The sequence below is a fragment of the Lytechinus pictus genome, chromosome 5, assembly GCF_037042905.1.
Source record: "Lytechinus pictus isolate F3 Inbred chromosome 5, Lp3.0, whole genome shotgun sequence".
In the NCBI taxonomy this organism is placed as follows: Eukaryota; Metazoa; Echinodermata; class Echinoidea; order Temnopleuroida; family Toxopneustidae; genus Lytechinus; species Lytechinus pictus.
Genome location: NC_087249.1, coordinates 19,297,931 through 19,324,757, shown reverse-complemented (window position 1 = coordinate 19,324,757; position 26,827 = coordinate 19,297,931). Strand labels below are relative to the sequence as shown.

The 26,827-nt window shown below is 36.3% G+C and overlaps 1 protein-coding gene across 1 annotated transcript; it reads right to left on the bottom strand.

Annotated features, from left to right (window-relative positions):
• Window positions 1-1,502: 1,502 nt before the first annotated feature.
• LOC129260423 (somatostatin receptor type 2-like) lies at window positions 1,503-8,999 on the bottom strand. The gene is made up of 2 exons (XM_054898402.2): window positions 8,849-8,999; window positions 1,503-4,979 (listed from the first exon to the last, which is right to left on the bottom strand). The coding sequence occupies exons 1-2, from the start codon at window positions 8,946-8,948 to the stop codon at window positions 4,384-4,386; spliced, it is 696 nt and encodes a 231-aa protein (XP_054754377.1). The 5' UTR covers window positions 8,949-8,999; the 3' UTR covers window positions 1,503-4,383.
• Between the last annotated feature and the right edge of the window lie 17,828 nt (window positions 9,000-26,827).

The window sequence follows — 26,827 nt, the reverse complement described above, 5'->3', positions numbered from 1 at the left end:
ACATAAATACAGCTGAATCTAATTCATCAACAAGATCTAATTAGAAACTGCCAAACCTATACATAGCACACACACTTGAGGTACAGTAGATATGTACAGTCCTCGATAACAAACCATTTACATTCACCTACGATTGAGTCTGCAAATAAGGTAGATTGTGTTCATATAAATTAGTAATACATTAATTTATGATACATAATCAATTAAATAAACTACTTGATTCTGAAGCAAAAATACAAGTATTAGATCATATAATAGAAAATAATTGAATCTGAAGCAAAATTCAAGTATCAGATGTATTATATTTTTACACTAAACAAATTATGATTGAACTAGACGTTAAACTTCATAATCTGGAGCTCGTTGCACAGTCGGTTTGCGGTTAACGCAAACTGAAAACCCAATTCTGAGAATCAACAAGGTTTGATTAAAAGTAAGTTCAACTCAGAAATCAGAATTACTTCAGAGTTGAATCCCGGCCGACATCATTTCGAGTCGATTTTGATTCATGTTACAAATAAGGCTTTATACCGTTTTGATACCCATCACTGTGGGAGGAATTATACCACATCGTGTTCTGTACTTTTTGTAATGAATCTGGTTGAAAACCTTTTCATTTCTTTTTGGCTTGTCAAAATTTTCCTCCGAAAAATTGGCCCCTCCCCCGACTGGAAAATCCCGGATCCGCCCCTGCTGATGTAACACTGAATACTGCATTGTATATGTTGGCAAAGTTTGCTGTTATTATTTACAAGATTCGAATGTGGGGGACGGGGGGGGGGGGGGCGGCCACCCGAGTGTACCAAATCAGAGTACAAAAGAATACTAGTATCACTCGTAGCAATAATTTGGAATTCGATCATTCGGGACAATTCTCAAGTCACTTATATCGGTATTTCGTCAGTTATAGCGAATATTATTATTGCTAATAGTGCGCGACATAGCAACGGCTTAACTAGATCACTTCCACTTTAGTTGACCGATTGGGGGGGGGGGGGAATGATGACGGTTACCATGGTGACTATCATGTGACAAACACAGCATACTTCTTTTTCGCGTTCCATCTCTCTGCATTCTTCACTCTCATATTTCCTCTCCATTTTGCCACTCTCCACCCCTCTAACTATCTTTCCCCTCTCACTCCTCCCTTCCTCAATTAAGTTATATCGATCTCTAACCCTTCTTCGTCTACATCCACACCAGTTTTGTTCATCTCCATAGGTCAATTTGTTTTTGCTTTTATCACTCCATATCCGCACGCGTGACTTTGGGTAGAGGCACTGAGACAACATCATCAACATATATAATTTCTCCAGAGCAACTCCATTTTCCGAAGCTCATCTTTAATTGGACCTTCTATACAGGTTGGCCTCGATGAAACCTCTTCATAACATGCGTTTTGAATCATTCATTCATTATTAAATAAAAGTGATTTCATTTTTACTACCCCATTTCACATTGTTAAGCCGTGATAGGCGTCAGCGGTTTTTTTTTTTAGGGGGGGGGGTTGGTGGTAATGGATATCAGCCCCACATTTTCATACAATTGTTTTTTTTTTATAACCCATCGTATTTCATTAAAAATTATTTTTTTTTACTCGCTCGCTTCGCTTTTACGTCCTGTCAGTCTGTATTGCAGTTATAATTATAATACATTAGCACATCCAATGTTTTTTCTTTCTCAATATGTCAATAGTAAGACAATTTTTAAGCTTCTACTTCAACTTCAAAAGGGGTTGAATATATCTTATCAATTAATGATTTTGAAAAAAATAAAATGTCACGTTGAACCCATTGTATATTTTGAATCGGTCTGAATGAAAAATTAAAACTGAATACAATTCTTTGGTATGATGTTAATAACGTAACACGTATACCAGTGGCGTAATGGGCAAAAAAAATTAGGGGGTCAGACATTGCGTATGAGGCAAAATGTCTTAAGGAAAATGGCGTCTTGAGTAAAACAAAATCTTTTTGCGAAATATTTTGACATAACATTTATCATATTTATCATGGTTTCCTTTTTCGCTTTTTTCTTTGTCGAATCAGTTTCACCTTTATTTAATATCACGGCCAAACCAATGCCAACTCTTGACAAAGTGCTCGAAAATCTCAGTACCCGCACTCATTGCTCGCATCAACAAATCAATCTCAGACAGATGAACACACCCACATCATATACGGACACCCTAACATTAGCAAACTCACCCACATACACATATACACTCACCCGAGCATAACATTCCAAATATGCAGTGTGCTTGCAAGTAAACTTTTATTCTTCGGTAACTTTCCCTTAACAGCTTTCTGCTTAATACTAAGCCATTTTTATGACCTTAAACCTTTAAAGTCAAAAGGAAAAGCGCAATACTGCTTTGTTATTTTGGATTCTATTGATTCATGTGAGCATTACTGAATCTTGTTCAAAATAACTCCTGTGTGCAATCGGGTCAAAAGTTTCAGAAGAATTTTTACCCCAGGGTTCTCTACTAGGGCCTCTTTTGTTCATTTAATGTATGACTCTAGATTTTACATGGCTTCGAGGCTAACATTTTAAGAAGCGCGAGAAGGAAGACAATAGATCGTATAAAAATAATTGGACTTAACGTCCGTATAGAGAACTTATAAGGGATTAAATCAAAATGAAAAACAAAACAGGTAGCAGAGGTGATTTTTTTTTGTTCCGTGCAGCTGAACTTAAAATCCTATGTTTGATGGACTGAAAGTCAACTGTAAGACGGCGGATCACAAGTTACGTCTATATGGAACAAAGATGTATAAAGACTCTACTTTTTGAAATATGATTTTGTGATATTCTTATATTATCATAATTATAGGAAGAGATAGCATAAACTATATTAATTGTTTTTTATGAATTTTATTAAGACTATTGATAAAAACTGTTTTATGCAAGAAAAGCAATACTATTCAACATCAAACATTCAATGTCCGTCTTAAGACGATATATCATAGCATTACCGGCATAGAGGAGGGCATTGCCATTCTCACCATCACCATCAGCACCGCAGTCATCATAATCATCATCGCATTATCATCATCACAGTCTTCGTCATCATCATCATAGAAATCATCTTCACCATCATCGCCATCGACATCATCCTCATTACCACCACCATCACCATTATCATCAGCATCACCACCACAACCACCACTATCACTATCATCATCATCAGCAGCAGCATCGTCATCATTATCATCATCATCATCATCATCATCGTCATCAAATCATAATCATCCTCATTTTCAATATCATCATCGTCGTCGTCGTCGTCGCTATCATCATCATCATCATCATCATCATCGCCACCACGACCATCACCAATATTCCGATTAACCAATATCCTTATCACTTACAATGATAACTTTATGAAAATCGATATCATAAACTAGCAATAAACCACTATGCTCCCATTTGAAGTCAACGCGAAGCAAACCGAATAGCAAAATATAATAGCACTAGATATGAACAGTAATAAAACAGAAAGAGCGCATAGTTTCGCATCTGTGGATCCTCAACAATATTAATATAAAACGACTACTCCATTGCAACCAGGACATTTTTTTATTTCAGGCATGACATGCATGAGCGCAGGGAGAAACATTATTTCAAATGCAATACTTTGCAATTCGGTGCAAATTTCTGTTATTAGATTTTTCAGAAGTACATTCGGAATTGAAAGCAATTTGATCGGCGAAATAGTGTTGGAACACCAGTACACTCTGGGCTAGACACCCCCCCCCCCTTCGCCCCCTCACATTTTATTAGCGTGTCTAACTGATGGAGATGATACCCATGCCGTGTCTAATGTGGCAATTCCGGGATTTATGGGTCTAATCAATCTACCTTTCAGGCCCTTAGATATTAATTACCCTAATAAGGCGATGGGTCTTCTATGGTAATCAATCTTAAGTGTGGCATACATTCTTATCTTTACGAGGATCAATTAGGGGAGTGCTTTAACGGTTCATATTTACCATTTACACTGCAAAAAATGTCGTTGAATCTACACCATCAGAGAGGATCACACCAAGTGCATACTGTATAAACACCAGTGTAAATTTTGTGGATGTAAATTCAACACTTTGCGTGATATACGCACTGTAGATGTTATTAAAAAGATTATACGCGTATCATCGAGACTCAAGGGCCCCCGTAACATGAAACTTAGTGATTGATCATGAGACCGATATCTATGACTGATTGCATTGAATATCGTGTATGATCAATTGTAAAGTCAACACTGTGATCAATTGCTAAGCTTTGTGTTACACGGCACGGGTGTCACTAAAACACATTTGGGTGTGGTCTTCTGACAACTTCGACAAATGGCAGTGTTATTCAACCTATTTTTTTAACAGTGTACTAGGTTGAGGAATCTTCTTTAATTTGTGACGTCGTAAGTCGTTCACTTTTTGTCTTCATACTAATACTTACAGACACGTTTTCACGCGTCTTACTACTCCATCCAGATGAAAAGAACTTTTTGAAGTACTTTTTAAAACTTGTTGTAGTAAAGGCATACACAAATGGATTAACACATGAATTAGCGTAAGCTAGACAGAGACAAAACGTGTAGAACTCGTTGCTTAACCCGTCCCGGAATGAAGGGTCGACGTTAATGGCGATGTTGACTGCGTGCAGAGGGGCCCAGCACAAGGCAAAGAGTGTGACGACGATGAACACCATTCGTGTTATCTTCTTCTTGCGTCGAAGCGCCCTCGCGTTGGCCTGCGCTGATTCTGTCCCAGCGGACGTCTTGTGCCACACCTGATAGAGGATCTGGACATAACAGAACATGATGACCGATAGAGGGACGCCATAGGTGGCTAGGACAATGAATAAGTAGAATGCGAGGTCGCCGTGCTCCCAGGGGAATTTGCGAGAGCAGAACACGTCACCATGTTTATCAACGATCGTCTTGTTGAACGCCAGCACTGGAGAGTATAACACGAAAGAAACTGGAAAAAGAAAAAGGGAACGAAATTTTAATGAACGGGGGTCAGCAGTTGTGCCCGGTGCAAATTTATTGGCCGAGGTCTGCAAAAGATACTACTTTTTTTGGATGAAAACCCAGGATGTACGCCCTCCATAGCAACCTATCTTCATGGCAAAGAAAAAAAATACGATAATTTGTATAGAATATGTCATTTCAGGTCGTTTTATGACCTCCGGGCCTAGTTGCATAATACTCAACCGGAAAGCAAAACTGATCAGTCATAATTAACGTTATGGTCTTATGCAAGAGATCACTTGGCGCCGTTACATATATCAAATTTTATCATGAAATCACAATATGTAACAGGAATCAGATATTATTCAAAGTGCATGCAGCATAGATAAAAGATACCTACTTGAGGACCAAGTTTCAATTTTTGAAAAATGTAAGAAGAAGGTCTCTACGTGCTACTCGTATAACAACTGCCACTATTTATGTTATTTGACACCATTTATCAATATGACACATACAATTGTTTTTTTTTAGGGGGAGGGGGACTGTAGAAGGAATATCCAAATATATACACTATTGTAACATGGGCGGAAATCCCGGGGGGACGTGTCCCCCTACCCAAAATAGTAGGGGGGCACAATGTCAAATGTCCCCCCTACCATTTTCGGTCTTTTATGATGGAAAAAAAGAAATTGAAATAAAACATGCATTTTGGACGAGATATATTTTACTTATTGGGTGATAACCTTTTTTTTTGCTTGTCAAATTTTCCAGCCCCTGGTCCTCCCTACCTTTGGAGACAGATTTCCGCCCTTGTATTGTAATGTACCCCGGATAGTGTGCGTGTGTGTGTGGGGGCATATATGTGCCCGTGAAAGGCGAATAATATAGTGATATAAACCAAGTATATTTGTTGCAGTGTTGTTCTTTTTTTGTATTTTTCATTTATTGTAAAAAAAAAATGACGTTGGTCCTTTCACCCAGTGACCCAGGTCCTGAGTGTACTTCTAAAAGAATCTCGTTAAATACGTTTTTTATTAGACCAAGAAAATAGGAAAATTAATCACAAATTTGTGATTTGAAAATAGGTTAGAAGTTATATCAGATCGGTTTTGAAACAATTTGAAGTTGAAGGAGAGTACATTATTTTGTTTACTGAAATATTTGTGATTTATTCTGTTGTGTAGATGCATGATCAAGAAAGTCATTTCTTAAAAGTATTATATGTCTTTTATGCATACAATTAATGGAAAGACTATATATGTTTACTGTTATCATGCCTGGTGTCTTGCACTTTTTTTTGAAAGAAAACACACTCTAGCAATGTAATATACATAATACGTTATACATGTACCTCTTTATACGGTAATGTTTTGATCGATTGTATTAAGGGGAAGCGCATATTCCCAAAATTTTGAATGTCAAATCTTGTCATATGATTTATATGGGAATTAAGGTTGAGACAAACAGGTCTAAAGAAAACAAAGTTCATGGCCATCATAAACTTCACCCCATCACCTTATCATATTAATTCAATTTATTGTGAAGCACATTATGAGTCATACATAGGTGACTCATCTTTATGTTCAAACGTCAACCTAAGTGAATGTTGAAAATGGGAAAATGGCGCCAATTTATCTCCTTGAAATTATTTCCTTCTAAGATTGATACCTATCATCAACTATACAGAAAAAAATCGGGAATCTTCGCCGACTACGAGACAGACCAGAGGTTGAGTGGGTAGGAGAAGGGGGATGACATACAGTTGTATCATTAAGCCTGAATCATGCTTTAGCAATACCATCAAAGCGGTTTTTCTGAATAGCTCTCGTATGAATTTCGTTTTGAGGTTGTGCTTTATTTTTTTAATAATGAAGATGGTATGTAAATAACTTCTACAACCAAGTTTAAATGTACCTTAAAGTTATAACTTACTTTAAAAGAACTTTGAATGAGATACATGTAGTGTTACGACTGCCTGCAATTTCTTAACAAGAGTGGGGCGATCACATAATACACCCGCCTGCTAACGCAGAAAATGGAGACATTGGTCAAGCAAGAAAAGTGGAAGGTGGCGACTTGACCTTTGATCTTTTGATCTCAAAATCAAAAGAATTCCTGGGATTCATGCTAGTATCATACACACCAAAATATATGAGCCTAGGTAAGTTAAACTGAGGTTATGAGCGTTTATAAGGACTTCAGAAGGGTAAGAGAAAAACATGTCACCGTGACCTTGACCATTGACCTATTGACTTCAAAATCAATAGGCTTCCTGGGATTTATGCTAGTATAATACACACCAAATTATATGAGCCTAAGTTACGTTAAACTGAAGTTATCGTGTATTCAAGGAAAAATTAACGGACAGACAGGACACCGAGCGTGATACCATAAAAACACAAATCTGTACATTTCAAAGGCCGTACAGTATATCGGGACCCGGGGGGGGGGGGGGGGGCACTTACATTGACGAGTGGATACCATCTTAAAAGATCAATCTCACCCTCTACACTGCTATTATAACTTCAATAGGTCTGGTGTACGCCTCTGTGTCTCCCGTACTAACAGAGTACGTTTTAGGCAGTCATTCGTCCCCAATTCTCAACATGTGTTTAATAGTACAGTTGTCAGATAGAATGGGGAATTGCACTTAGCTTACTGTGAACCCCGCCCCTTTTAATACTCACCTTTAATTTACTGTCTCGCAAAACTCGTTCCACCCCCCCCCCCTACGTATTCGGGCTGGAGATGGAATCACAAACCAATTAATATTTGAATAATTAATCAATTTATACATATGCAATTGTACTTTTTTCTATTATATTTGAAATAACGTATACGGCATTTTGTTTGTGTATGTAATCCCACGGTATTGTAAGTCTATTTCATTCTGTCTATGTGCATATGTATTTGTAATTTTGTAAACCCGATGTGAAATGAATTTCCTACACAGGACAATAAATACATTCAATTCAATGCGCGACCAAAAAAAAACACGTTAAAAAAACACGTCTTTTTCAAGATAGGGCACGTAACGTACGTAACGTGATAAGGATGTCAAAAACACAAAAAATATTGAAAAAAGTGTATCTATTTCGCTCGGAAAAATATACGTGTTTAGGGTCAAATATGCGGGGATGATAAAATAAAATCAAAATGTTTTATAAAGGATGTCCTTTTTGCCCCAACACTACGAGTTTAGAGTCCGATTTGCGCCAGGTGTGGAAGGTGGGGCCGTACTAAACCATAAAGGTGTGTAAAGGTAAAACCGACGACCGACGGACCCATGACAGCAATAAATAATCGCTATACTTGTTTAGGCGTTCATTTCAGGGAATACTTGCCAAGAGTATATGCATTTTCAGAATATGGAAAATACATCGCTGTACTTGTTTAGGGGCTCAATTCTGGGAATACTTGCCAATATAATTTGTTCCAATACTTGTTAAGGGTATAGTTTCACACGCCAATACTTAATTGTTAAGGGGTGCATTTTCAGAATATGGAAAATACGTGTTTAGGGTGCTTTTCACGACCCCGTGGTCGCGCATGGTATCCACTCGTCAATGGAAGTGGCCCCTCCGGGATCGGGACACATTATTTTGACTGTGATTATGTGCTATATAAGCACGTTATATTATTAGTTATCAGGTAAAATAAGCTAATTCATCGACATAAGGGTTATCGTGATAACATATTGTACATTTTATTGAGGTGCCGCTACCGAGTGGTTTTAAGGTGCACTACTGCATCAGGGAAGTCCAGGATTCCATTTTCGGCACGGTCCTCTTTGGGAGATTTTATTTTAGAGAATGTCTTTTAAAAGTGGTGATATAGTCAGAGCGTTATGTCATAACAACGGGGTGACATACTTACATAACCATATGCCAACGTTGATGAGTAAAGCTCGGCGAGTTGTCCTGGTGTTGCGTGATCGCACGGCATGCACGATCAGAAAATATCGATCGATAGTCATTGCGGTGAGAGTTAGACATGTTGCCTGGACCGTAACCTGTCATATGAGAGAGAGAGAAAATAAAATAAAAGTACGTTTATAAGAAACCTTAAACCTTTTTCGTATAATATTGCCGGGCCAGTAATTTGCTTTGTCGTTTTGTGCTTAGGACAATTCAGGGCCTATTGAGCATTCCTAGATGAATGATGACACTTTCCATCATTTCGTGCCAATTCAAACATGCCTTCTGAAATTGATATTTTGGGGGAAATTCCATTTCGGAGACGATTAACCTAAGATCTAGAACCAATACGACACATTTGCATAGTCTGCTTTCTCTGTACAATGTATATGAATTTTGTGAAAAATAAGCGAAATTGAGTTTACCGTGTTTGTGGAATTAAACGATGCGGTGATGACTTTGATATCGAAATATGTTTCCAAAGTGATTTATTCATAATTATTTCCGCCAGCAAGTTTCTTGTATGTGCAATGTCTGATTCTGAATATTTAAAGTATAATATTATTGATGTCACTACGGCAAGCCAATTCCCACTTTTAAAACAGATATATGCTTGTGGGATACAAAGATGCAAATGTACAATTTTTGACAAATGATATACAAATTCGACATGCGATCCCCAAAAAGTTATTCGGGGGGGGGGTGGGGCAAAGTCTTATCTTCGTTTTAGAAGATGGGAATGCAACAGTCGTACATGGACTTGCCATACATTCGGCATAAATATAAAGTTTTTTGGGGTGTGAACCCTATTCATGATCGCTAAAACGGCACCGATCTAAATACTAGAATGTATTATGTTTTCTGAAGACATGGCAGGTGCTATTACAGTGTTCGTGGAAAAACACATCTTGCTACTTCACACCTAACAAATCAAACAAACATCTTATTTCCATAATGGGCGAGACTAAAATTTCCATTATTATTTTTATTATCAAGTACGCCCCTATAATATATTGCAAAAAAACTTATACTAACACTGAATTCGATAGTTGACGCCCGGAAGGTACAGATTCAAAAAGATATACCACAAGAAAATGATTTTAAAAAAGAAAAATAGACTTCCTCATTTAACACTGAATTATAAAAAAGTACATGTTAAGGTATATACCTCATGATGATTTGAAAAAAAAGCAACCGGAAGTAGAACTCCCTGTTTTCGGTGTTTCATATCTAAACGACTATCCCACCCTTTGTATTTCCTTAAACACACAAATCAATAAAACCAGGTGGCTGTCTAAGCAAAGAGAGGCTCTTCAGGATCTTCAGGGATTTGTGTGGTTATCGCTCTATAACTCTTGCAGATCTATGTAGCCAGGCTCATGTAGTGTGGTTTGAAATATCGATTTTGACGGTTACCCCATATTTTTAATTTGAATCCGGGTGGACAGTGTGCACGAAACACTAGACACGCAATGAATTACAATATACTCCGAAATGTTCTTTACAATGTTGTTGGATTGCAAATTTACGAATTATGCATATAATGATAATAATAATAATGGTATTTCATTTTAAAACTGTTCGCAGCATGTGCTGAATTGTACAGAGCTTTTACATATAAAATAAACTACATTACTACTTAATAAGAAATAATATCAAAAAGTATTATACAAATATATACAAAGCATAAAGAAACATAAAATCAATAATACTTTTGGGGTTAGTGATTAATGCAGAAATAACGAAATTATCAACAGAATATTTCAAATGTTTGTATTGATTATAATCAATTGCAGAAATTTAAAAATTTGCTTAAAAGAGAAAATTGCCATATAAATGAAATAAATTGGATTGGCATGCCATATCAAATTTGAATGTAGAGGATGCCGAGATTTAAAATAAGAGACGGATTTAAGTAAAAGGCTTGGTGTACTGTCCCTCTGTCTTTGCTGTCTTGATTATTACACTACAGCGTCTATGACTTTCCACAAATATTGATATAATCATTCTTAGCTTGTAAGACGATGAATAATGCAAGATGTAAATTTGATCCTGCATGATTATAAGTGACACATTTTTCTTTTTTTTTGGAACAACAACCCCCTCCCCCAAAAGAGAGAGAGAGAGAGAGAGAGAGAGTAACCACGTGCTAATTTAAGAACCTTCTTTTTTAAGCACCTTTCTTTTTTAATCTTCGAGGAGCTATAATCATAGGTGGGTATGTAAAGAATGCATGCTTTTGAGTATATATATATAATATTCAGTAACCGAGGACATATGAGTAAGTAAGAATATTATCAAACAGGGGACTTTGGGTAGACACTCAAATGGCTGTACTGTAGATGGCGTAAAACAGTTTGAGAATAGGACAAATTATTATGCATCACTAACGTTCCCGGTTACCAGTAAACTGTCGTAAACACAAACATACACGCACACAAATGTCTCCGGTTGTATAAAGTATAAAATGAATGTATGTCCCCGCTTTCTCACGCCATTACAAAGTGTGTTTTCTGTACCTTACAGAGGTAACACCATAACCATATGCGTGGGCGTGTATTTACCTGTTAAGATGCTATTTCTTTTATGCATTCTCTTTGGGAGTGAACTATATCAAGGGTGTGGTCATTATCATTTGACTCGTTTAAAATGACACAATGATTCGGTGACAAACCGTTGACCATTGATGCACAGGAGATAAAGATAGTTGTATACATTGTGCTAAATACCTTTTCCATCCCAATACTGAAATCATTAATTTCCCTCTTTTTTTCTATCATCCGCTTTAAGTTCCTTTCGTTTGTCCCTCCAATTTGAAAGCTTTAACTTTTCAACCTTTAACTTTTCTCCCACTCTATTCCTCTCTCTCTCTCTCTCTCTTTCAAAATATTTCATTACATCAGTTGCCAATCATTATCATTTACAAGAAATCGGGCTTTCTCTTGATTTTCTCCTTATTTTCAAAAGTGTATCTAGTTTCTACATATACATTTATATTTTACACATAAATATCATGTAATTTTACTCCTGTGTAAATGGTACGCGTGGATACCCCCCTTTTTTTCCCTTTCTTATTACTGCAGGACGACCATTTTATGCTTTGTGATCTTTAAGAACAATCAACATGATTCATAAATTCTGATCACCTGTATAAGTAATGAGGTATTCTTCATCAGGGGATTTGTAAACAAGTCCGAACATGAAACTGAATGAAGGCATCTTCTCGAATATGCTTCACGTGTCCTAATCTTAGTACGATCAATCTAATAGAACTTGGAGAGAATTTGAGTTTTATTAATTTAGATGTATTATTAAAAAATAAACTTTGGCGTAACACAACCAAGTGGAATCAAGTTACACATTTCTTGTTCTTAACACTTTACATATATACTTTTTAAAGAAAATTGCCACTTCTAATTTTTTTTTTCATCTCTGATTTTGTTCGAACTAAATTTTGTTAGTGTGAACACGGCTCTCCATATTTCAACTATAAAAAAGCGTTACATCAAATTCTGTCTTACCAGCGAGAAAACAAGTTAGAAGAATAAAAAAGAATGGATGATCTTGATTTAAATAATACCAAAAGTTATGATAATAGAATCCTGTGATGTCCTTAAGACCCCCAGATATTCTCTTGTTTCCGAAAATATCCTTGAAAACCTCTAAAGCCTCTCAAAACCCCAGAAAATCAAGAGAAGTGGAAACTGACAAGAATAAGAAAGCCATATCCCTTGCTTTTCTGAGATGGCCTGAAGTTATCCGACCTAATTTTTAACATATTTCAATGGGATGGCTTTAAAGGACAAGTCCACCCCAAAAAAAAGTTGATTTGAAAAAAAGAAGAAAAATCCAACAAGCAAAATGCTGAAAATTTCATCAAAATCGGGTGTAAAATAAGAAAGTTATGACATTTTAAAGTTTCGCTTAATTTCACAAAACAGTTATATGCACATCCTGGTCGGTGTGCAAATTGGCAGACTGATGACGTCACCCACTCACTATTTCTTTTGTATTTTATTATATGAAATATGAAATATTCTAATTTTCTCCTCCTTGTCAAGTGAAACAAAGTTTATTTTCTCCCTGAACATGTGCAATTACCATTATTTTAACAGTTTATGGTTAAGGTAAGTTGGTCCTTATTGTCAAATCTGTAAAATTTGAGATATTGTATTATTCAAACAATAAAAAACAAAAGAAATAGTGAGTGATGGACATCATCGACTCTCTCATTTGCATATCGCTGAGTTGCGCATTGAACTGTTTTGTGAAAAATAAGCGAAACTTAAAAATGTCATAACTTTCTTATTTTACATCCGATTTCGATGAAATTTGCAGCGTTATGTTTGTTTGATTTTTCTCTATCGATTCGAATCAACAATTTTCTGGGGTGGACTTGACCTTTAAAAGTAAACTCTAACAAACATGCCAAACTTCGATCTTTCCTTGTCTGTTTCTCAACTGCTCGAAGTTTTATACAGCACCAGAGTTTAATTGAAAAGCATAAAAACGCGAGGATTTAAAGGTCAAGTCCACCTCAGAAAAATGTTGATTTGAATCAATAGAGAAAAATCAGACAAGCACAATGCTGAAAATTTCATCAAAATCGGATGTAAAATGAGAAAGTTATGACATTTCAAAGTTTCGCTTATTTTTAACATATATGAACGAGCCAGTTACATCCAAATGAGAGAGTCGATGATGTCACTCACTCACTATTTCTTTTGTTTTTTATTATTTGAATTATACAATATTTCAATTTTTACGAATTTGACGATTAGGACCTCCTTGCCTGAAGCACAAAATGTTAAAATAATGGAATTCCACGTGTTCATGGAGGAATGAAATTTCATTTCACATGACAATGACGAGAAAATCAAAATATTTCATATTTCATATAATGAAATACAAAAGAAATAGTGAGTGAGTGATGTCATCAGTTCCCTCATTTGCATACCGACCGATAACTGTTTTGTGAAATGAAGCGAAACTTTAAAATGTCATAACTTTCTTATTTTACATCCGATTTTGATGAAATTTTCAGTGTTATGGTTGTTGAATTTCTCTCTTTTTATTCAAATCAAGTTTTTGTTGGGGTGGACTTGTCCTTTAAGTAAACACTATCATTTAATTTTCCAATTTCATTCTGAAACAGGAACAATATTTGACCCCAATATCTGTAATTGATGTTTTTATAGGACACAAGGCTGATCTTCCTTTTCATCGAATTAAAATCAGAAGGTCATAAAATCTCGAGGGATCTCAACGTAAAGAAATTTCGATGCGTGATTTAGAAAAAAAATGGATTCTCGGGAATACCCTCCAACGTCGTGATATGTGGAGCGAAGTTCGGATATACATGTATATACATATTATCTTCAACTGCGTCAACTAAAATAATTGGGGTGGACTCGTTTATATTTCAGTTTAGTTAGAACAAGGAGATAGAGTTGATATCTCCTTGGTTAGGACGGATTCTCCACTGGGTGTTGGAAGTGCCAATCATTGTTCCAAGTTTTCCCATGATGTTATCGAATCTCATTACATTCTGTAATCCATTTGTCTGACAATGCCTTGAGGCAACGTGGTTCTAAATGCCGCTTTGCAGAGGTCCCTGTGAAAAATAAAGAAAATCAAATTCCGAGAACTCCAGCTTCAGGTTTTGAAAGTGTCTCTTGTGTAGACACAATCCAAGAGAGCCAAATAGTTATAAGATATACGATTGGGGGAACAAATCTGTTTTTTTTATATTATTATTATGACTTTCTCCCTCTCCCTCTCTCCTTGAGATGCATTACCTGCCATTTCTGTCTGAGCACCTATTCTTCATAAGGGGCCCAGTAAGAATCAGTGCGTCACCAGTTACTTCTAGGGAGGAGAGAGAGGGTAGCGGAGGATAGTTTCCCTGATGGTTGTCCGGGGAGAATACGCCGCAACTGAAATGCGATACAAGAAAATCCCTCACGCCTACATGAGGGGAGGGAAATATGCGTGCCTCGTAAGGAATCACAGATACGAGCCACCTCTATCATCTTACAATATAAACAGCCCATCCTAAATGGACATTTAATTCCAACTTGATAAATGACCGTTCACATCTATTGTACGAACGAAATAAAGGCAGGAACGGTTGTGAAGGCAAACAAGCCCTCTCTTATTACTATAGCCTTCTGAGCCATGAGACCTGGAAGGCGATCTGATATTCGAAAACTAACCTTAATGAAGACAAAAGAACGGTAAACAGAGCGAAGAAGGGCTAAAAGGAAGCGAAACCGGGCAAAAGAGGAAATATCTTATCTAGAAGCAAATACGAGCGTAAATGCGACGTCACACCGGAAGCTAAATCTTTTGTTTTATTCACGCGGAGATAGAGACTCTGTTTCCATGAGGAGTCGAATACTTGGCACAGATATTATTGTTTTGTTAGATAATGCACAAAGACAGATACAGCGTAACACACATTTTAAATTCATAAACATCATCATTCAATTTGATTAATTTCATTTTACTTGATCTCAATAAAGAAACATTTATGTTTGCCATATCTGGACTTTGTACAATGATAATGTAATAGTATTGTATATACACGAAAAACACCCCAAACTGTAAAACATATCTTTGTAACAAGATTCTATTGATTTCAGCGAAAGGACGGCATGTTCTTTTAGTGTGAGAAAAGAACGAAGAAATGAGGACACCATTTAGATAGAAGAAAAACCTGAATATGTTGAAATTCTGTAAATTGATTTAGCAAGTTTTTGGCACATTTCCCCATTTCTACCCATTTCATTTATTCAATAACGGTCGTAAAAATGTAATGGAATATATCGGACTCGATTCTACATTTTCTATAATGGAAATTGAATTGAAATTGCTGTAAGATTAGACGTCTCAAACGTCCTTTTTTTTACATCATATAATCTGGAAACATAAACCCGCTTGATAAGGAGGTGGAGATCAGATGCCGATGAAGTTGTCACACTTTCTAGTTCAGAGCCTTTAACCAAGATTAGAATCTCATTTGGACTTATCACTCTAGAATACTATTCATTGTCTTGAAACATGATGGGAAAGGTTTTCAATTATGAAACTCTAGAGATGGAAAAGATAAGACGATCGAGGCGCGACACTTGATAGCTCGAAGAGAGAACCATTAGACTTCTGGATTTCAAAACTACCATTCTCCTTTATGTTTCACTGAGGTAGAGCAGCGTCATGTCTCTTTTCATCTCCTTCTCCCTTTCAGTTTCTCATAAGCTTGTAATCATGAACAATCAAATTAGGAAAATTGGATATAATTCGATCACAACACGACATTTTGTGTCAATCGTAATGAAATTAGAGCAGGAAGGAGGAAGGTAATGTGTTGGCATAGAGCGCGAATATAGGGTGAAGGGCCATATCACGTGTCTACAGATAGCTTTTAAGCATTTTAAAATCAGTGCCCACCCCCATCCATGTTCACCTCAATATCTCTTTCTCTCCTCTTTTGTATCACAAACTCTTCTGCATTGATTTCTACAGCATAATCACAGACTTGATTTTCTCTCCTCTTTTCTTAGGCGGAACTCTTTTTTCTCTCTCTCTCCCATTCCCCTTCCTGCCAAGGAGTGGGACTATTTGAAATGGGTAGTTTTGATGTCGGTGGTTGTGTGCTTAGGGCGTGTCGGTGTGTGGGGATGTTTTTTCGTGTTTATTATTTTAAAGTATAAAAGTGTGGCTAAGAGTGGAGAAGATATGTCTCCGTTGACGTGGTTGCAAGTAGGGATAATAAGATCTGTTTATCTGTGTGCGTACGTGTGTGCGTGAAACGCGAGGCTTTTTCACTAAATCCGGCTTTTTGCACGACTGATGGCACACAAAATAAAGCACTTTAACATGTTTAATGTGCATAAAGAAACGAAAAGAAACCATATCTTAAGGCGGGAATCAATCAGTAGGGGGAGATTCTCTATCATTCAAATCCCAATCAGCTAAGTTAATCCGATTTGTCAAAGGTTTTATCAGGTTTGCATGATAACGGAATTTTCACTAACTCAATTTTCACTTACACAATTTTGTGACAAGGAAGTTTGTGATATCCATTCCAAAAATAAGTTCCCAGCCATGTGTTAAATCGTGTCTAACTAATAATTTTATGAAACAAACCAGAGGTGTGCGCGTGCACTAGGACTAAAAAGGTGAATGAGAGTTTCCGTGCGTGTTGGTGCACGAGATTGGGAACGTGGATGTGCGTGATAGGGCTCTGAATGAAACTTGCGTCATCTTTCACTATTTGTGTAAGGTTTTGATCAGTGATCGAGTCTCCAATGGTCTTAAACATGTAACACAGCTATTCACCTTCCTTCAGATTAGTCGACGCAGCTCTGGACAATCCCAATACAAATAACATTTCACATAAAGAAGTTAAGGAAATAAATAAATATTTTAGGATTAAATTTCCTAACCATGAAAGGTTCTGCAAAAGCATTTCCAGAGTATTTCACTTTTAGCAATAAAGGTCATTGATGAATTTAACCAATATTTGGAAAGTGGCGTTTTAAAAGGAAACGGTGTGTTTACATAGAGAAGGAGAGGGAGACAGGGAAAGAGCAAAAAAGGAGTGTTGGGCCAAAAAAAATGAAAAGAGCAAAAGCAAAGTAGAAGGAAAATAAATATGCAGGAAATAATTAAGATTGTAAAATGATCTCCCTTTGAAAAAGATTGCGATTAAAGTCCGATTCATATAAAGCACTTCAAATGATGTTAAACGATCGAGAACACAAAGGTCTTTTGGAAAGGTTTTAATCATACATGTCATATTAATAGTCCTATTTTAAAGAAGTAAACGTAATTTGCACATCGATGGAACCAATTTGTATTCTCGTACCATTAAATTAGGCACGCATTCAGAGGCAACGGGAGAGTCATTAATGTAACAATATCCCTTGATTGACGAGATAGATATGGTCCAGCATGTATTGTAGATTTACATGGGCGCCACGACGACAGGGCTCTATGACTTTTCAACTAGTTTGATTTAAATTCTCTCAAAGTTCTGCTGATTTCCCATGAGTAATTTGTTTCTTTACGAGCGCAATGATTTCTATGCAGTGTGTCAACTTCAGCGCAAATTAAGAGATGTCGTTCTGTCTGCATGTAAAACTGTGAAACGTCAGATTGATAATTCAAAAGGAGTATATGAATTACATGATGCTAAGTAATGTTGATTTATTTAACAATTTCCATGAACTTAATAATCAGAGTTGACTTCATAGATTTATAATTTTAATCAATATTGGTGAAATATCGACGTTCAAGTTCAATTATCAGTTACTTTTACATGTTACGATTGTTGAAAAGGCTGGTTAATTGCTTACTCTACAGTTTCGCCTTACTGTTTATACCTAGGTGATTACATGTGGTCAACTTCAGCGGCTCAACAAAGCAAAACTATTCGTTAAAAGATAAGGTGTTTCACTCGCAACCAACCATTAATGGAGTTGTAAATTTTGAAAGGTGTATTGCGAAAAAGTATTGTGGTGTTTGCAGAAAGATTCTTATTATTCAGTGCCGTTCAATTCAAATTTCAATTTATTACTCCCTATACGAGATTCCTCTATCCATATCGATACAAACATTCATTAACGTGAATGAAATACACGCAGATTTAGACTTAAAAGGGACACCGCTTACTTTGAGACCGAACGCTAACAGGTTAAAGTTGATGAAATATCCCTGTTAAGGGATGACTTATTTCATTGGAAATAAACGAGCATGTACAATCTACCTCTATTGCCATTTATGAACGAATGCATGATAGTGTAGTCTGTCTCAATGAAATACGGCAACTTGTTCTTGAACACTGTTCATCGGGATCAGGACTGCGAAAAGAAGGTTTGGAAAGTAAGTGCTTGCAGGTAGATCTTTCCATCAGCTTTATTGATGAAATCAGGTGAAAGTAGTTCGACATTCCTTGACGTATTCAGATTAACGACTATCTCTGACGCTGATGGTTCGTTCCACCCTTAAACACAAGTCATGTACAGTTTTTCGTTTATATAACATACAGCAATATGATCAATTTAAAGGTCCTCTTCGATAAATGTCTTAGAAGACGGTTTAAGAAGGAAAACAAGTTGCGAGCGGTTTTTCTAGATTAGAGCATCATCCAATTTCAAGAGGGAGATGGGGGAAAATTCGCCGTTAGAAATGAAGAGGTGAGTGACCCTGTCAATAAATGTAGCAAGTCTCAGTTACTTTGGTCAACCACACTGAGAAGAGGACATCATGGGGGATACACGCATGCATCATTACATTCCATTATGGATCCATTAAAACTTTGGACACTTGGATCTTCAAGAAGTTAGCACTCTCAAACACTTGACACGATATGTGCGTCCTCGGGCGATTGAACTAGTCTCGATGTGAAAGCTCCTTACTTTTATCTCTGTAATCAATAAGGTCAGACATTACACATGTAGCTTAGATATTCACTGCCATGACAACATTATCATTACCATATATCCACAGTTTGGATAACTCTTCTCCATCTAAGATAATAATTAGAGCACGGCAGTTCTTAGAGAAAAGAAGTCACACATCTTCTAGAAATATCACATGCAAACTGCCGCAGTCACACCGTCACGTTAGTTTTAATGACACATCATCAATCGCCTAGTTTTGCTCTCGGTGTGACTGTGATATTGGTTCTCAATATGGGTTAGTTTCAACAAATTTCGAAAAAGCTAATATCTATCTTTGGTAGATATGAAGTAATTTTCAAACAGCTGTGATGTTAAACTGTGTATATAGACGATACTCCCTAACCCGGTGCTGAATTTTCGGTGTTAGTTGACCACCCATTTGTGTTATTATGACACTTGCGGTGTTACACTCTTCAGGAATTCAAATGTATGCTATTTCAACACCTTAGGATATGTTTTCGGGACACCAACTGTTGTACGGTTTAGCACCCAATTGATTAAATAATAAGGTAAGGTCCAAAAGATCATTTCGTGTTAATAAGCTCTTTTCCAACCAAAATGTTAATGTCTTGTGCAATTGTATACTTTTATTTTTGTTGTGTAAGTTTCAAAAGAAGATCGGTCTATATATTTTTATCAAAATAAAAAATAACAATAATGTGCTACCTGCGTAAAAGAAACTAGTAACAAATTTTGAAAAATGTTTTGTAATGAACTGTATATTGCATCTGCTCTATTACTTTCCATGAAATAGCCATTGTTTCACTGTCTCAATGTGAATATGACAAAACTCAAAGCTGGGATCGGAAAGAAGATATCTCCCGATATCAATGGACGAGTTGGCTTCTGTACCTATTAGTTTTCCAGTTGTTATCCAATTCCTGATTAGCGAATCACAATTCACCACCGACACCAACTCCAAACCAACTGATACAATGCCAGTGGGAATATCGTAATATATTTGGTCTATCTGGAAACGGGTTCGTAGGTGTGGCTATGGCTCAATCTACTGTCCATGAATTCTGGACGTGGTTTACCTCAAAGACAAACGCAACACTTCGTGAAGCAATTTCGCTCAAAGTTCTTGGCTAAGGCCGAAAGTCCACGCCCTTCAATCGGTTCTTGATTTTTGATATCAGGATCTCATTAAATGAAACCCAATATTACGAATACTAGAACCCCTAAAGGTAAGGGTATCAGTGTGTACTACATATAAGGTGTGCGCTTGAGCATCGAGACATTATCAGCGGATATCTCATCCCACGTGATTTCAAACCAGAGGAAAACCAGTAAGATTAATGACAACCCTCATGAGTGAAAAAGGTTACAAACTGTAGCAAGTTTCCAAGGTGATGACTGCCACGGGAAGAATTAAAGAGAACAAGCAAACAAAGACAGGGCGTCTGTAAGGACAAGGACGTTTTGATTCACGAGAAGGGAGAGTATTTGATCTTCAGACGAAAAGAGCGTTCAAACCTCTGCAAAGGGGGGAAAAAGGAAGTTACACACTACAAGCCACATCAAAACGATATCTCGTAGTACTTGCTCGGTCAGCTCTATCCTACCTAGAAAAACACACTATCACATACTGCATGTTGCGTGTTTAAAGTGTGTTCATAGATCCAAGTATGCTCAAACAATGGATTATATAGATGAAATTCATTATTGTTAAGTCTGACGATAATTTCACTCAGCGGACACAGTTGGAGTGGGCTTTGTGTTAAATTTGTGTCACACCGCTTAAAATATTTACTGCAATTGATTAATTCTACTTTTGTACGGTTTAATCTACCCATAATACATCTCTAATGATAAGCAGATATTTTAATTTCCCATTTAAACACAAAAAAAGTTTTCAATCATTTAATACTAGTAGTTTAAAAATTTAGCAATGGATCCTTCCGTCGTGCTGTGTCTATCGCATAGAAACTGGATACTATTATACTTGTTGTTGCAAATCACTACTATAGAGTCTGCTACGTCGGGTAATTGACTGTTCACAGCAAATTGCCGATATTATTGTTTGAATTGTTGGTTCTTGTTTTTAAGATGTATTCGTTGGAAGTTAGAATACGCAGGTTTTATGATTATAGAATGGCACGATCTTAATAACTTTTCTTAAATGTGGATATTTGGATGCACTTGTAACTCCTTTTTTACTCTTTATTTTTTTGAACGTCAATTGATTTCCGTATTTCACTAATCAATGTTACTGCCTTGGAGCCCAGCTGTCTAATTTAGAAATGGATGGTTATGTTGGCCTTGGTTTGTGGAATTGAAATGAACTCATAAAGTCAATAAGTTTCCGGCTTGAAGTTGAAAATAACGTATTCCTTAATCAAGCAATGTTCATTAAATAACCCCGTCAAAATGTTGGCAGGCAAATTGCTGGACTTAATTATATTACCAAAATAGTTCTCAAATGGGAATCGTCGTGGGTAATTCATCAATCACTTTACATGCAATCCTGGCAACTCCTACATGTCCTATGTTTCTACTCGTTTGATCATTGACCATTATTTCCTTTTACTTATTCTTCTTCTGCTTGTACGAAGCTGTTACATGTCAGAAAATTTTACTGGATAAAATAAAACAAAACCATTCTTTGTATTCTGTATTGTTATTTAAATTTTAAGAAATTCAACAAAACATGTATATTGAAAAAAATATATATATGTGCAAGGTTTCATATCCCGTTACAATTTTGTAATTTTACACTATGTAAGATTACAGGTGTTCTCGAGACTCGAGACTACTACTAATATACCACTGCTACTACTATTACTAAACTACTACTACTGCTGATACTCCTGCTGACTACTACTATTTCCAACACTTCTTTCCCTTAAGCTCACATGCATTTTCTTATAGATTATAGATCTGTTTAATATACTTTAAAAAGAAAATCACTCTAGGAGTATTATCTATATAGGTTCTTGGACTGAGAGCAAACCCCGAACAACGACTGGCATCATTACTCCAGCCATGTAAAGAAGTGAGAAATACGATAGGAAAGAGAATCAAAGAAAAAAAAGAAGATAGAAAGAGAGAGACAAGGGCAGATAAAGACAGAGAAGGAAAGATAGAAAGGAATGGTTATTGGTTATAAATAAATCGTAATAAATGGTGTCTCAGTCATTTCATCACTGCACTGAAATTCAATAGGTCGCCACCATTGGGAAGAGTGAATACTCCGTTTCAATCGCTGTCAAAAAGCAAATCTCAACTAAGCTTTCTCCCGATTCTTTAATCTGACACTGCCAGTCATTTTATCGTTTACATAGATTCGGCCTTGAATTTTTTTATGCAGCATTCTGTATTGTGTCATAGGCGTTTTTTCACAACGATGCTAGATTCTCAAAAATATCCTGAGAGATTTTCAATCGACCAATGCCTATTCAATCTTTTATAATTTCCACACCATTTTGGGGGTGGTTTATTTTATGGAGCGAAACCGGCTTTCTTTATCCAGCGAACTATTATTACATCTCCCAGCATTTCACATGCAGGCTTGGTGTATACCATTCAATATATCTGCAAATATCAACCCAAGCTTACTTTATTTACTCGGAAAGCGGATGTCGCGTATTGACATTATTGGGAATAAACGTCCTGCAATTGTGCAATTGATGACACAAATACTAGAGTTCAAAAGAAACGTTATATATTGCGCATATCCTCACCAGGTCACGTGACCATTAGCATTGCATTGTTCCGCCATTTCGTGTGTTTGAATAAACGGGGACACACACGATATACCGTTGGCGACTCGAAGATCTTACAAACACAGAGAATTACTCTTTCTTAGATTCGGTTGATAAATGGGATTTTGGGTAAGAGACTGAGAACGAAACTATACAATATGTAGATCATGGGTCCCTTCTGGAAAATTTACCTGTTCTTGTGACGTAAGATTTAAAAAGTAGTAGAAATAGTTTACGCCCTTAAAAAAACTAGGATATAAGTTTCAGTATGATAAAAATTATTTTTTTCTCTCTTCTTTATATCCAGCATGATTCATGGCACGCCCCTAAAAAAACAAAGGTAAGATTGCTCTATGACTTCTTAAGATATAAAACAATAGTTTGAAGGGGGTGAACAAATTCTCTTACACAATTTCTTAAAAGCATACTAATATAATTCTGTATTTTCTTTTTGTGTATGTAATTTTACCGGTTCTTTTTATAGATGGTAACATAATTTTGTATTCAAAAGGTATTATTTTGCTCAAAGCATCAATAAATATCGAGGATACTGTAAATATTTTTTGGAATGGTGTTCAAATTTTAGATAGGGCCTACACTTTAATTACTATTATGTCATTTAATTCTAATAGGTCAGAAAATGACGTTTAATGTCCCCTCTCCAAGACTTCTATTTACATTTGATGGGTAAGCATCAATGATAAATTCTTTAGATGGGTTTTATATTTTATTTTATTTGATTATCATCTGAACATTATCAAATAAATCATTCATTGAATTCAAGAACGGTACCGAACTCTAGGTTTCCACCTCCACTCCACTTCTCACTGTACATTCTTGGACATGAGTTCAAAGGGGGCACCTGGGCGCCCCTGTTGATTGGGAATAGGGTCCTTTCTTCGATCCCAAATCTAAGACGTGCTTTCCTCGTCACGAAGGATGCAGACAATGTATATGTCAAAGAGCAGTCGGGACGTGTTTCCGTATACATAAGAAAAGCAGTCACAGCGTTGAAATAACAAACCTGCAAAGGCCACGACCGATCGAAGGGTTGGCGGAAGATGCATCATGTCAGATATACAGGTTTAATCTTCAGGGATAGCGGTTTAAATCGATTCACATCATTTTCGGCGGCTGGAAAACGACCGACCATGCGACAGGAGGGAAATATAAACATTTTGAAAATATGATCATACATTGATTCTGTGGAGGAATATTCGAAAAGTTGTTTTACCCTCCCGTTCGACCCTTTCAACAGTAATGGATAATTTTGCCATGGCTTAGCAGGCCTAATTAAAGGAGAAGTTCATCCCAACGATGAATGAATGTGAGAAAAACACATGAAGAATATATTAAAAGAAGTGTTAAAGATTTGATGAAAATCCATTAAAGAATATACAATTCATTCAGATTGAAACTATGTATTTCGTGACGTCATATGCGAACAGCTCCCTCATTCATAATGTCAAAGAAATTCCACAAATTAAATAAAAAACATAATGGATTATGAATGGAAGTACTTTTTCTCAAAAAGGGTGAATGAAATGATAAATGTTCCCCGCACAATGAATAACTTCTTATTTTGTTTTCTTTATTCATGTCACACGACATAGGAGCTGCTCGTCTGTGACGTCACCACATAATACCAAAAACGAAATTCTAATATTTTCGACAGATTTTAATCAACCTTTCACCACAATTTTACTTTATTTCTCTTATCTCTTATTTCTTATCTCTTATTTCTTATATCAAATAAACTTATGATAATGGCAAACTTCCCCTTTTAGGAAGAGATAAATTCATAAAACACATTTTACCTTCTTTTCATTGGAAAATATCTTTGGCAACAATAACCAAGACAAAACTTTAACAAGAAAGGCTAGCTCATCAACTCAATTTCAAGTCTTCTATTTTTTCTGCTAAGAGAATTGGCGGAGCCGCTACGAAGTACTAATGGAGATGCATGTAGGCCCTAATTATACTTGTTCCATATAATAGTCTAGCTTAATATCACTCCTGGAAAATCAGTGGAAGTGACTCAAAAAGAGTTGTTTTCTCTCGTTTATATTTTCTCAGGCTTGTTAGAAGAAATGTTCTCTGTGTTGCAGTGGAAACAATACAGCAATTCAGATGACAAGGCAAACAGATTTAACTGTGATGCCATCCATACCTAGCCGATCCTAAAAAGGAGTTGAATACGAATACAATGGGATGTGTTTTTACATATCTCTGTGAATGTCTCAGAGAATCATTTTCTATGGCGCTATTCAGCAGTAATATTGCTTGGCGAAAAAAGCCATTTTCTTTTCATGGCTGTCAATAAAATGGCTAAATTGTAAATAACGAGCGATGGACCTCTTAATGCAACTCCCTCGAGCTACAAAACACCTTGCATGCTTGTTTGATCTTTTAATGCTAAATGGCAATCAAACTTATTATACTATAACAGTTTCAAATTTATTCGCAAGACCATCATTGCCATTATCCATCATGTTGACCAAATCTCGCCATCATGCGCGGGATTTTGACATTTTGAAAAACAAATACGTTCCCGAAGGGCTATAAATTAACTTGTCTCCGCTAAATGGAGAACTATTCGAGGGATTGTAAAGTAATTTGTACTTCGTTGTGAAATAAATGAGATATTTTCGATCTCTGAGAGACAAATGAATCAAATTTGTCAAAATTGTTTGATTGGTGATTACGTTAAGTTACGTTTATTATTAGAAGTTTTTATCTCACTCTCTCTCTCTCCGATTGCACTTCGGCTGCACTTACACATACAGTATCTTTGTCTACTCTTTGTCCTATTTTTCTCTTTCTCTCTGTCTCTGATGCCTCCCTCTTTTCTCTCATCTCTACCACCCGTATATGTCACTTTCCGTCTCTCTCTGAAATATTCCAAAAATAGTAACGGTGATAGTTTACCACCTTCATGAACGCCATCCATTTAAAATTTTCATCATACTATTCATCACGTTGATGAAGAGTATATTTCTTTAAAATCCTTGTCCACATTTAGTGGCCATTATTATTTGTGTTCAGTCTGTATATAAATACAAAAATATCCATTGGAGTGTACAAGGACCTCTTCAATATAACGTGTTATTTCCTCGCTGAAATTAGGTGGGAAACTTATGTCGGAACAATTAGCGTGCTTAATAATCATAATGTATTCATATCAGTTTTTTATGATACAATTTTGAAAAAAAATACACGAAATGCATGATTTGGCACATCTCCTTTGCTCATAGAAAACCCGCTGTAAGAGCAAATGTCCCTTGTTTTCCCCTTTTTTATTTGGCGACGATGATTTCCGTTTATTCTACCATAAAGTAGCGCTTGTCCTGTCCTAAAAAAGTCAAGGAGTAGTACCACACTTTATAACTAGCTTTTCCCCAAAAAATACGAATCAGCTTACCCGTTCAACAAGTCCTGCGACTTACACGCCCTTTAAGTCGACAAAAAAAACATAGATAAAAGACCCTTTTAGTCTTACTTCTACCAACGATCTCCTCTGTTGATGTTACAAGAATATCACGCCCGCAGGCTCTGATCGTTATCATTACAATCATTAAATTCACCCCAACAAGATAAATATTATTAATTTAATTGTATTCATACAGTATATAAACAATAATGAACAAGAGATACATGTGGATCTTTATAAAGCAGGTGTTGTCCTACGGGCCTCTTATGTTTACTTTGTGAGAAAACCAGACATAAGTACTGTGCTTACTTACAGTATACGGGTATTGAAGATCCTGA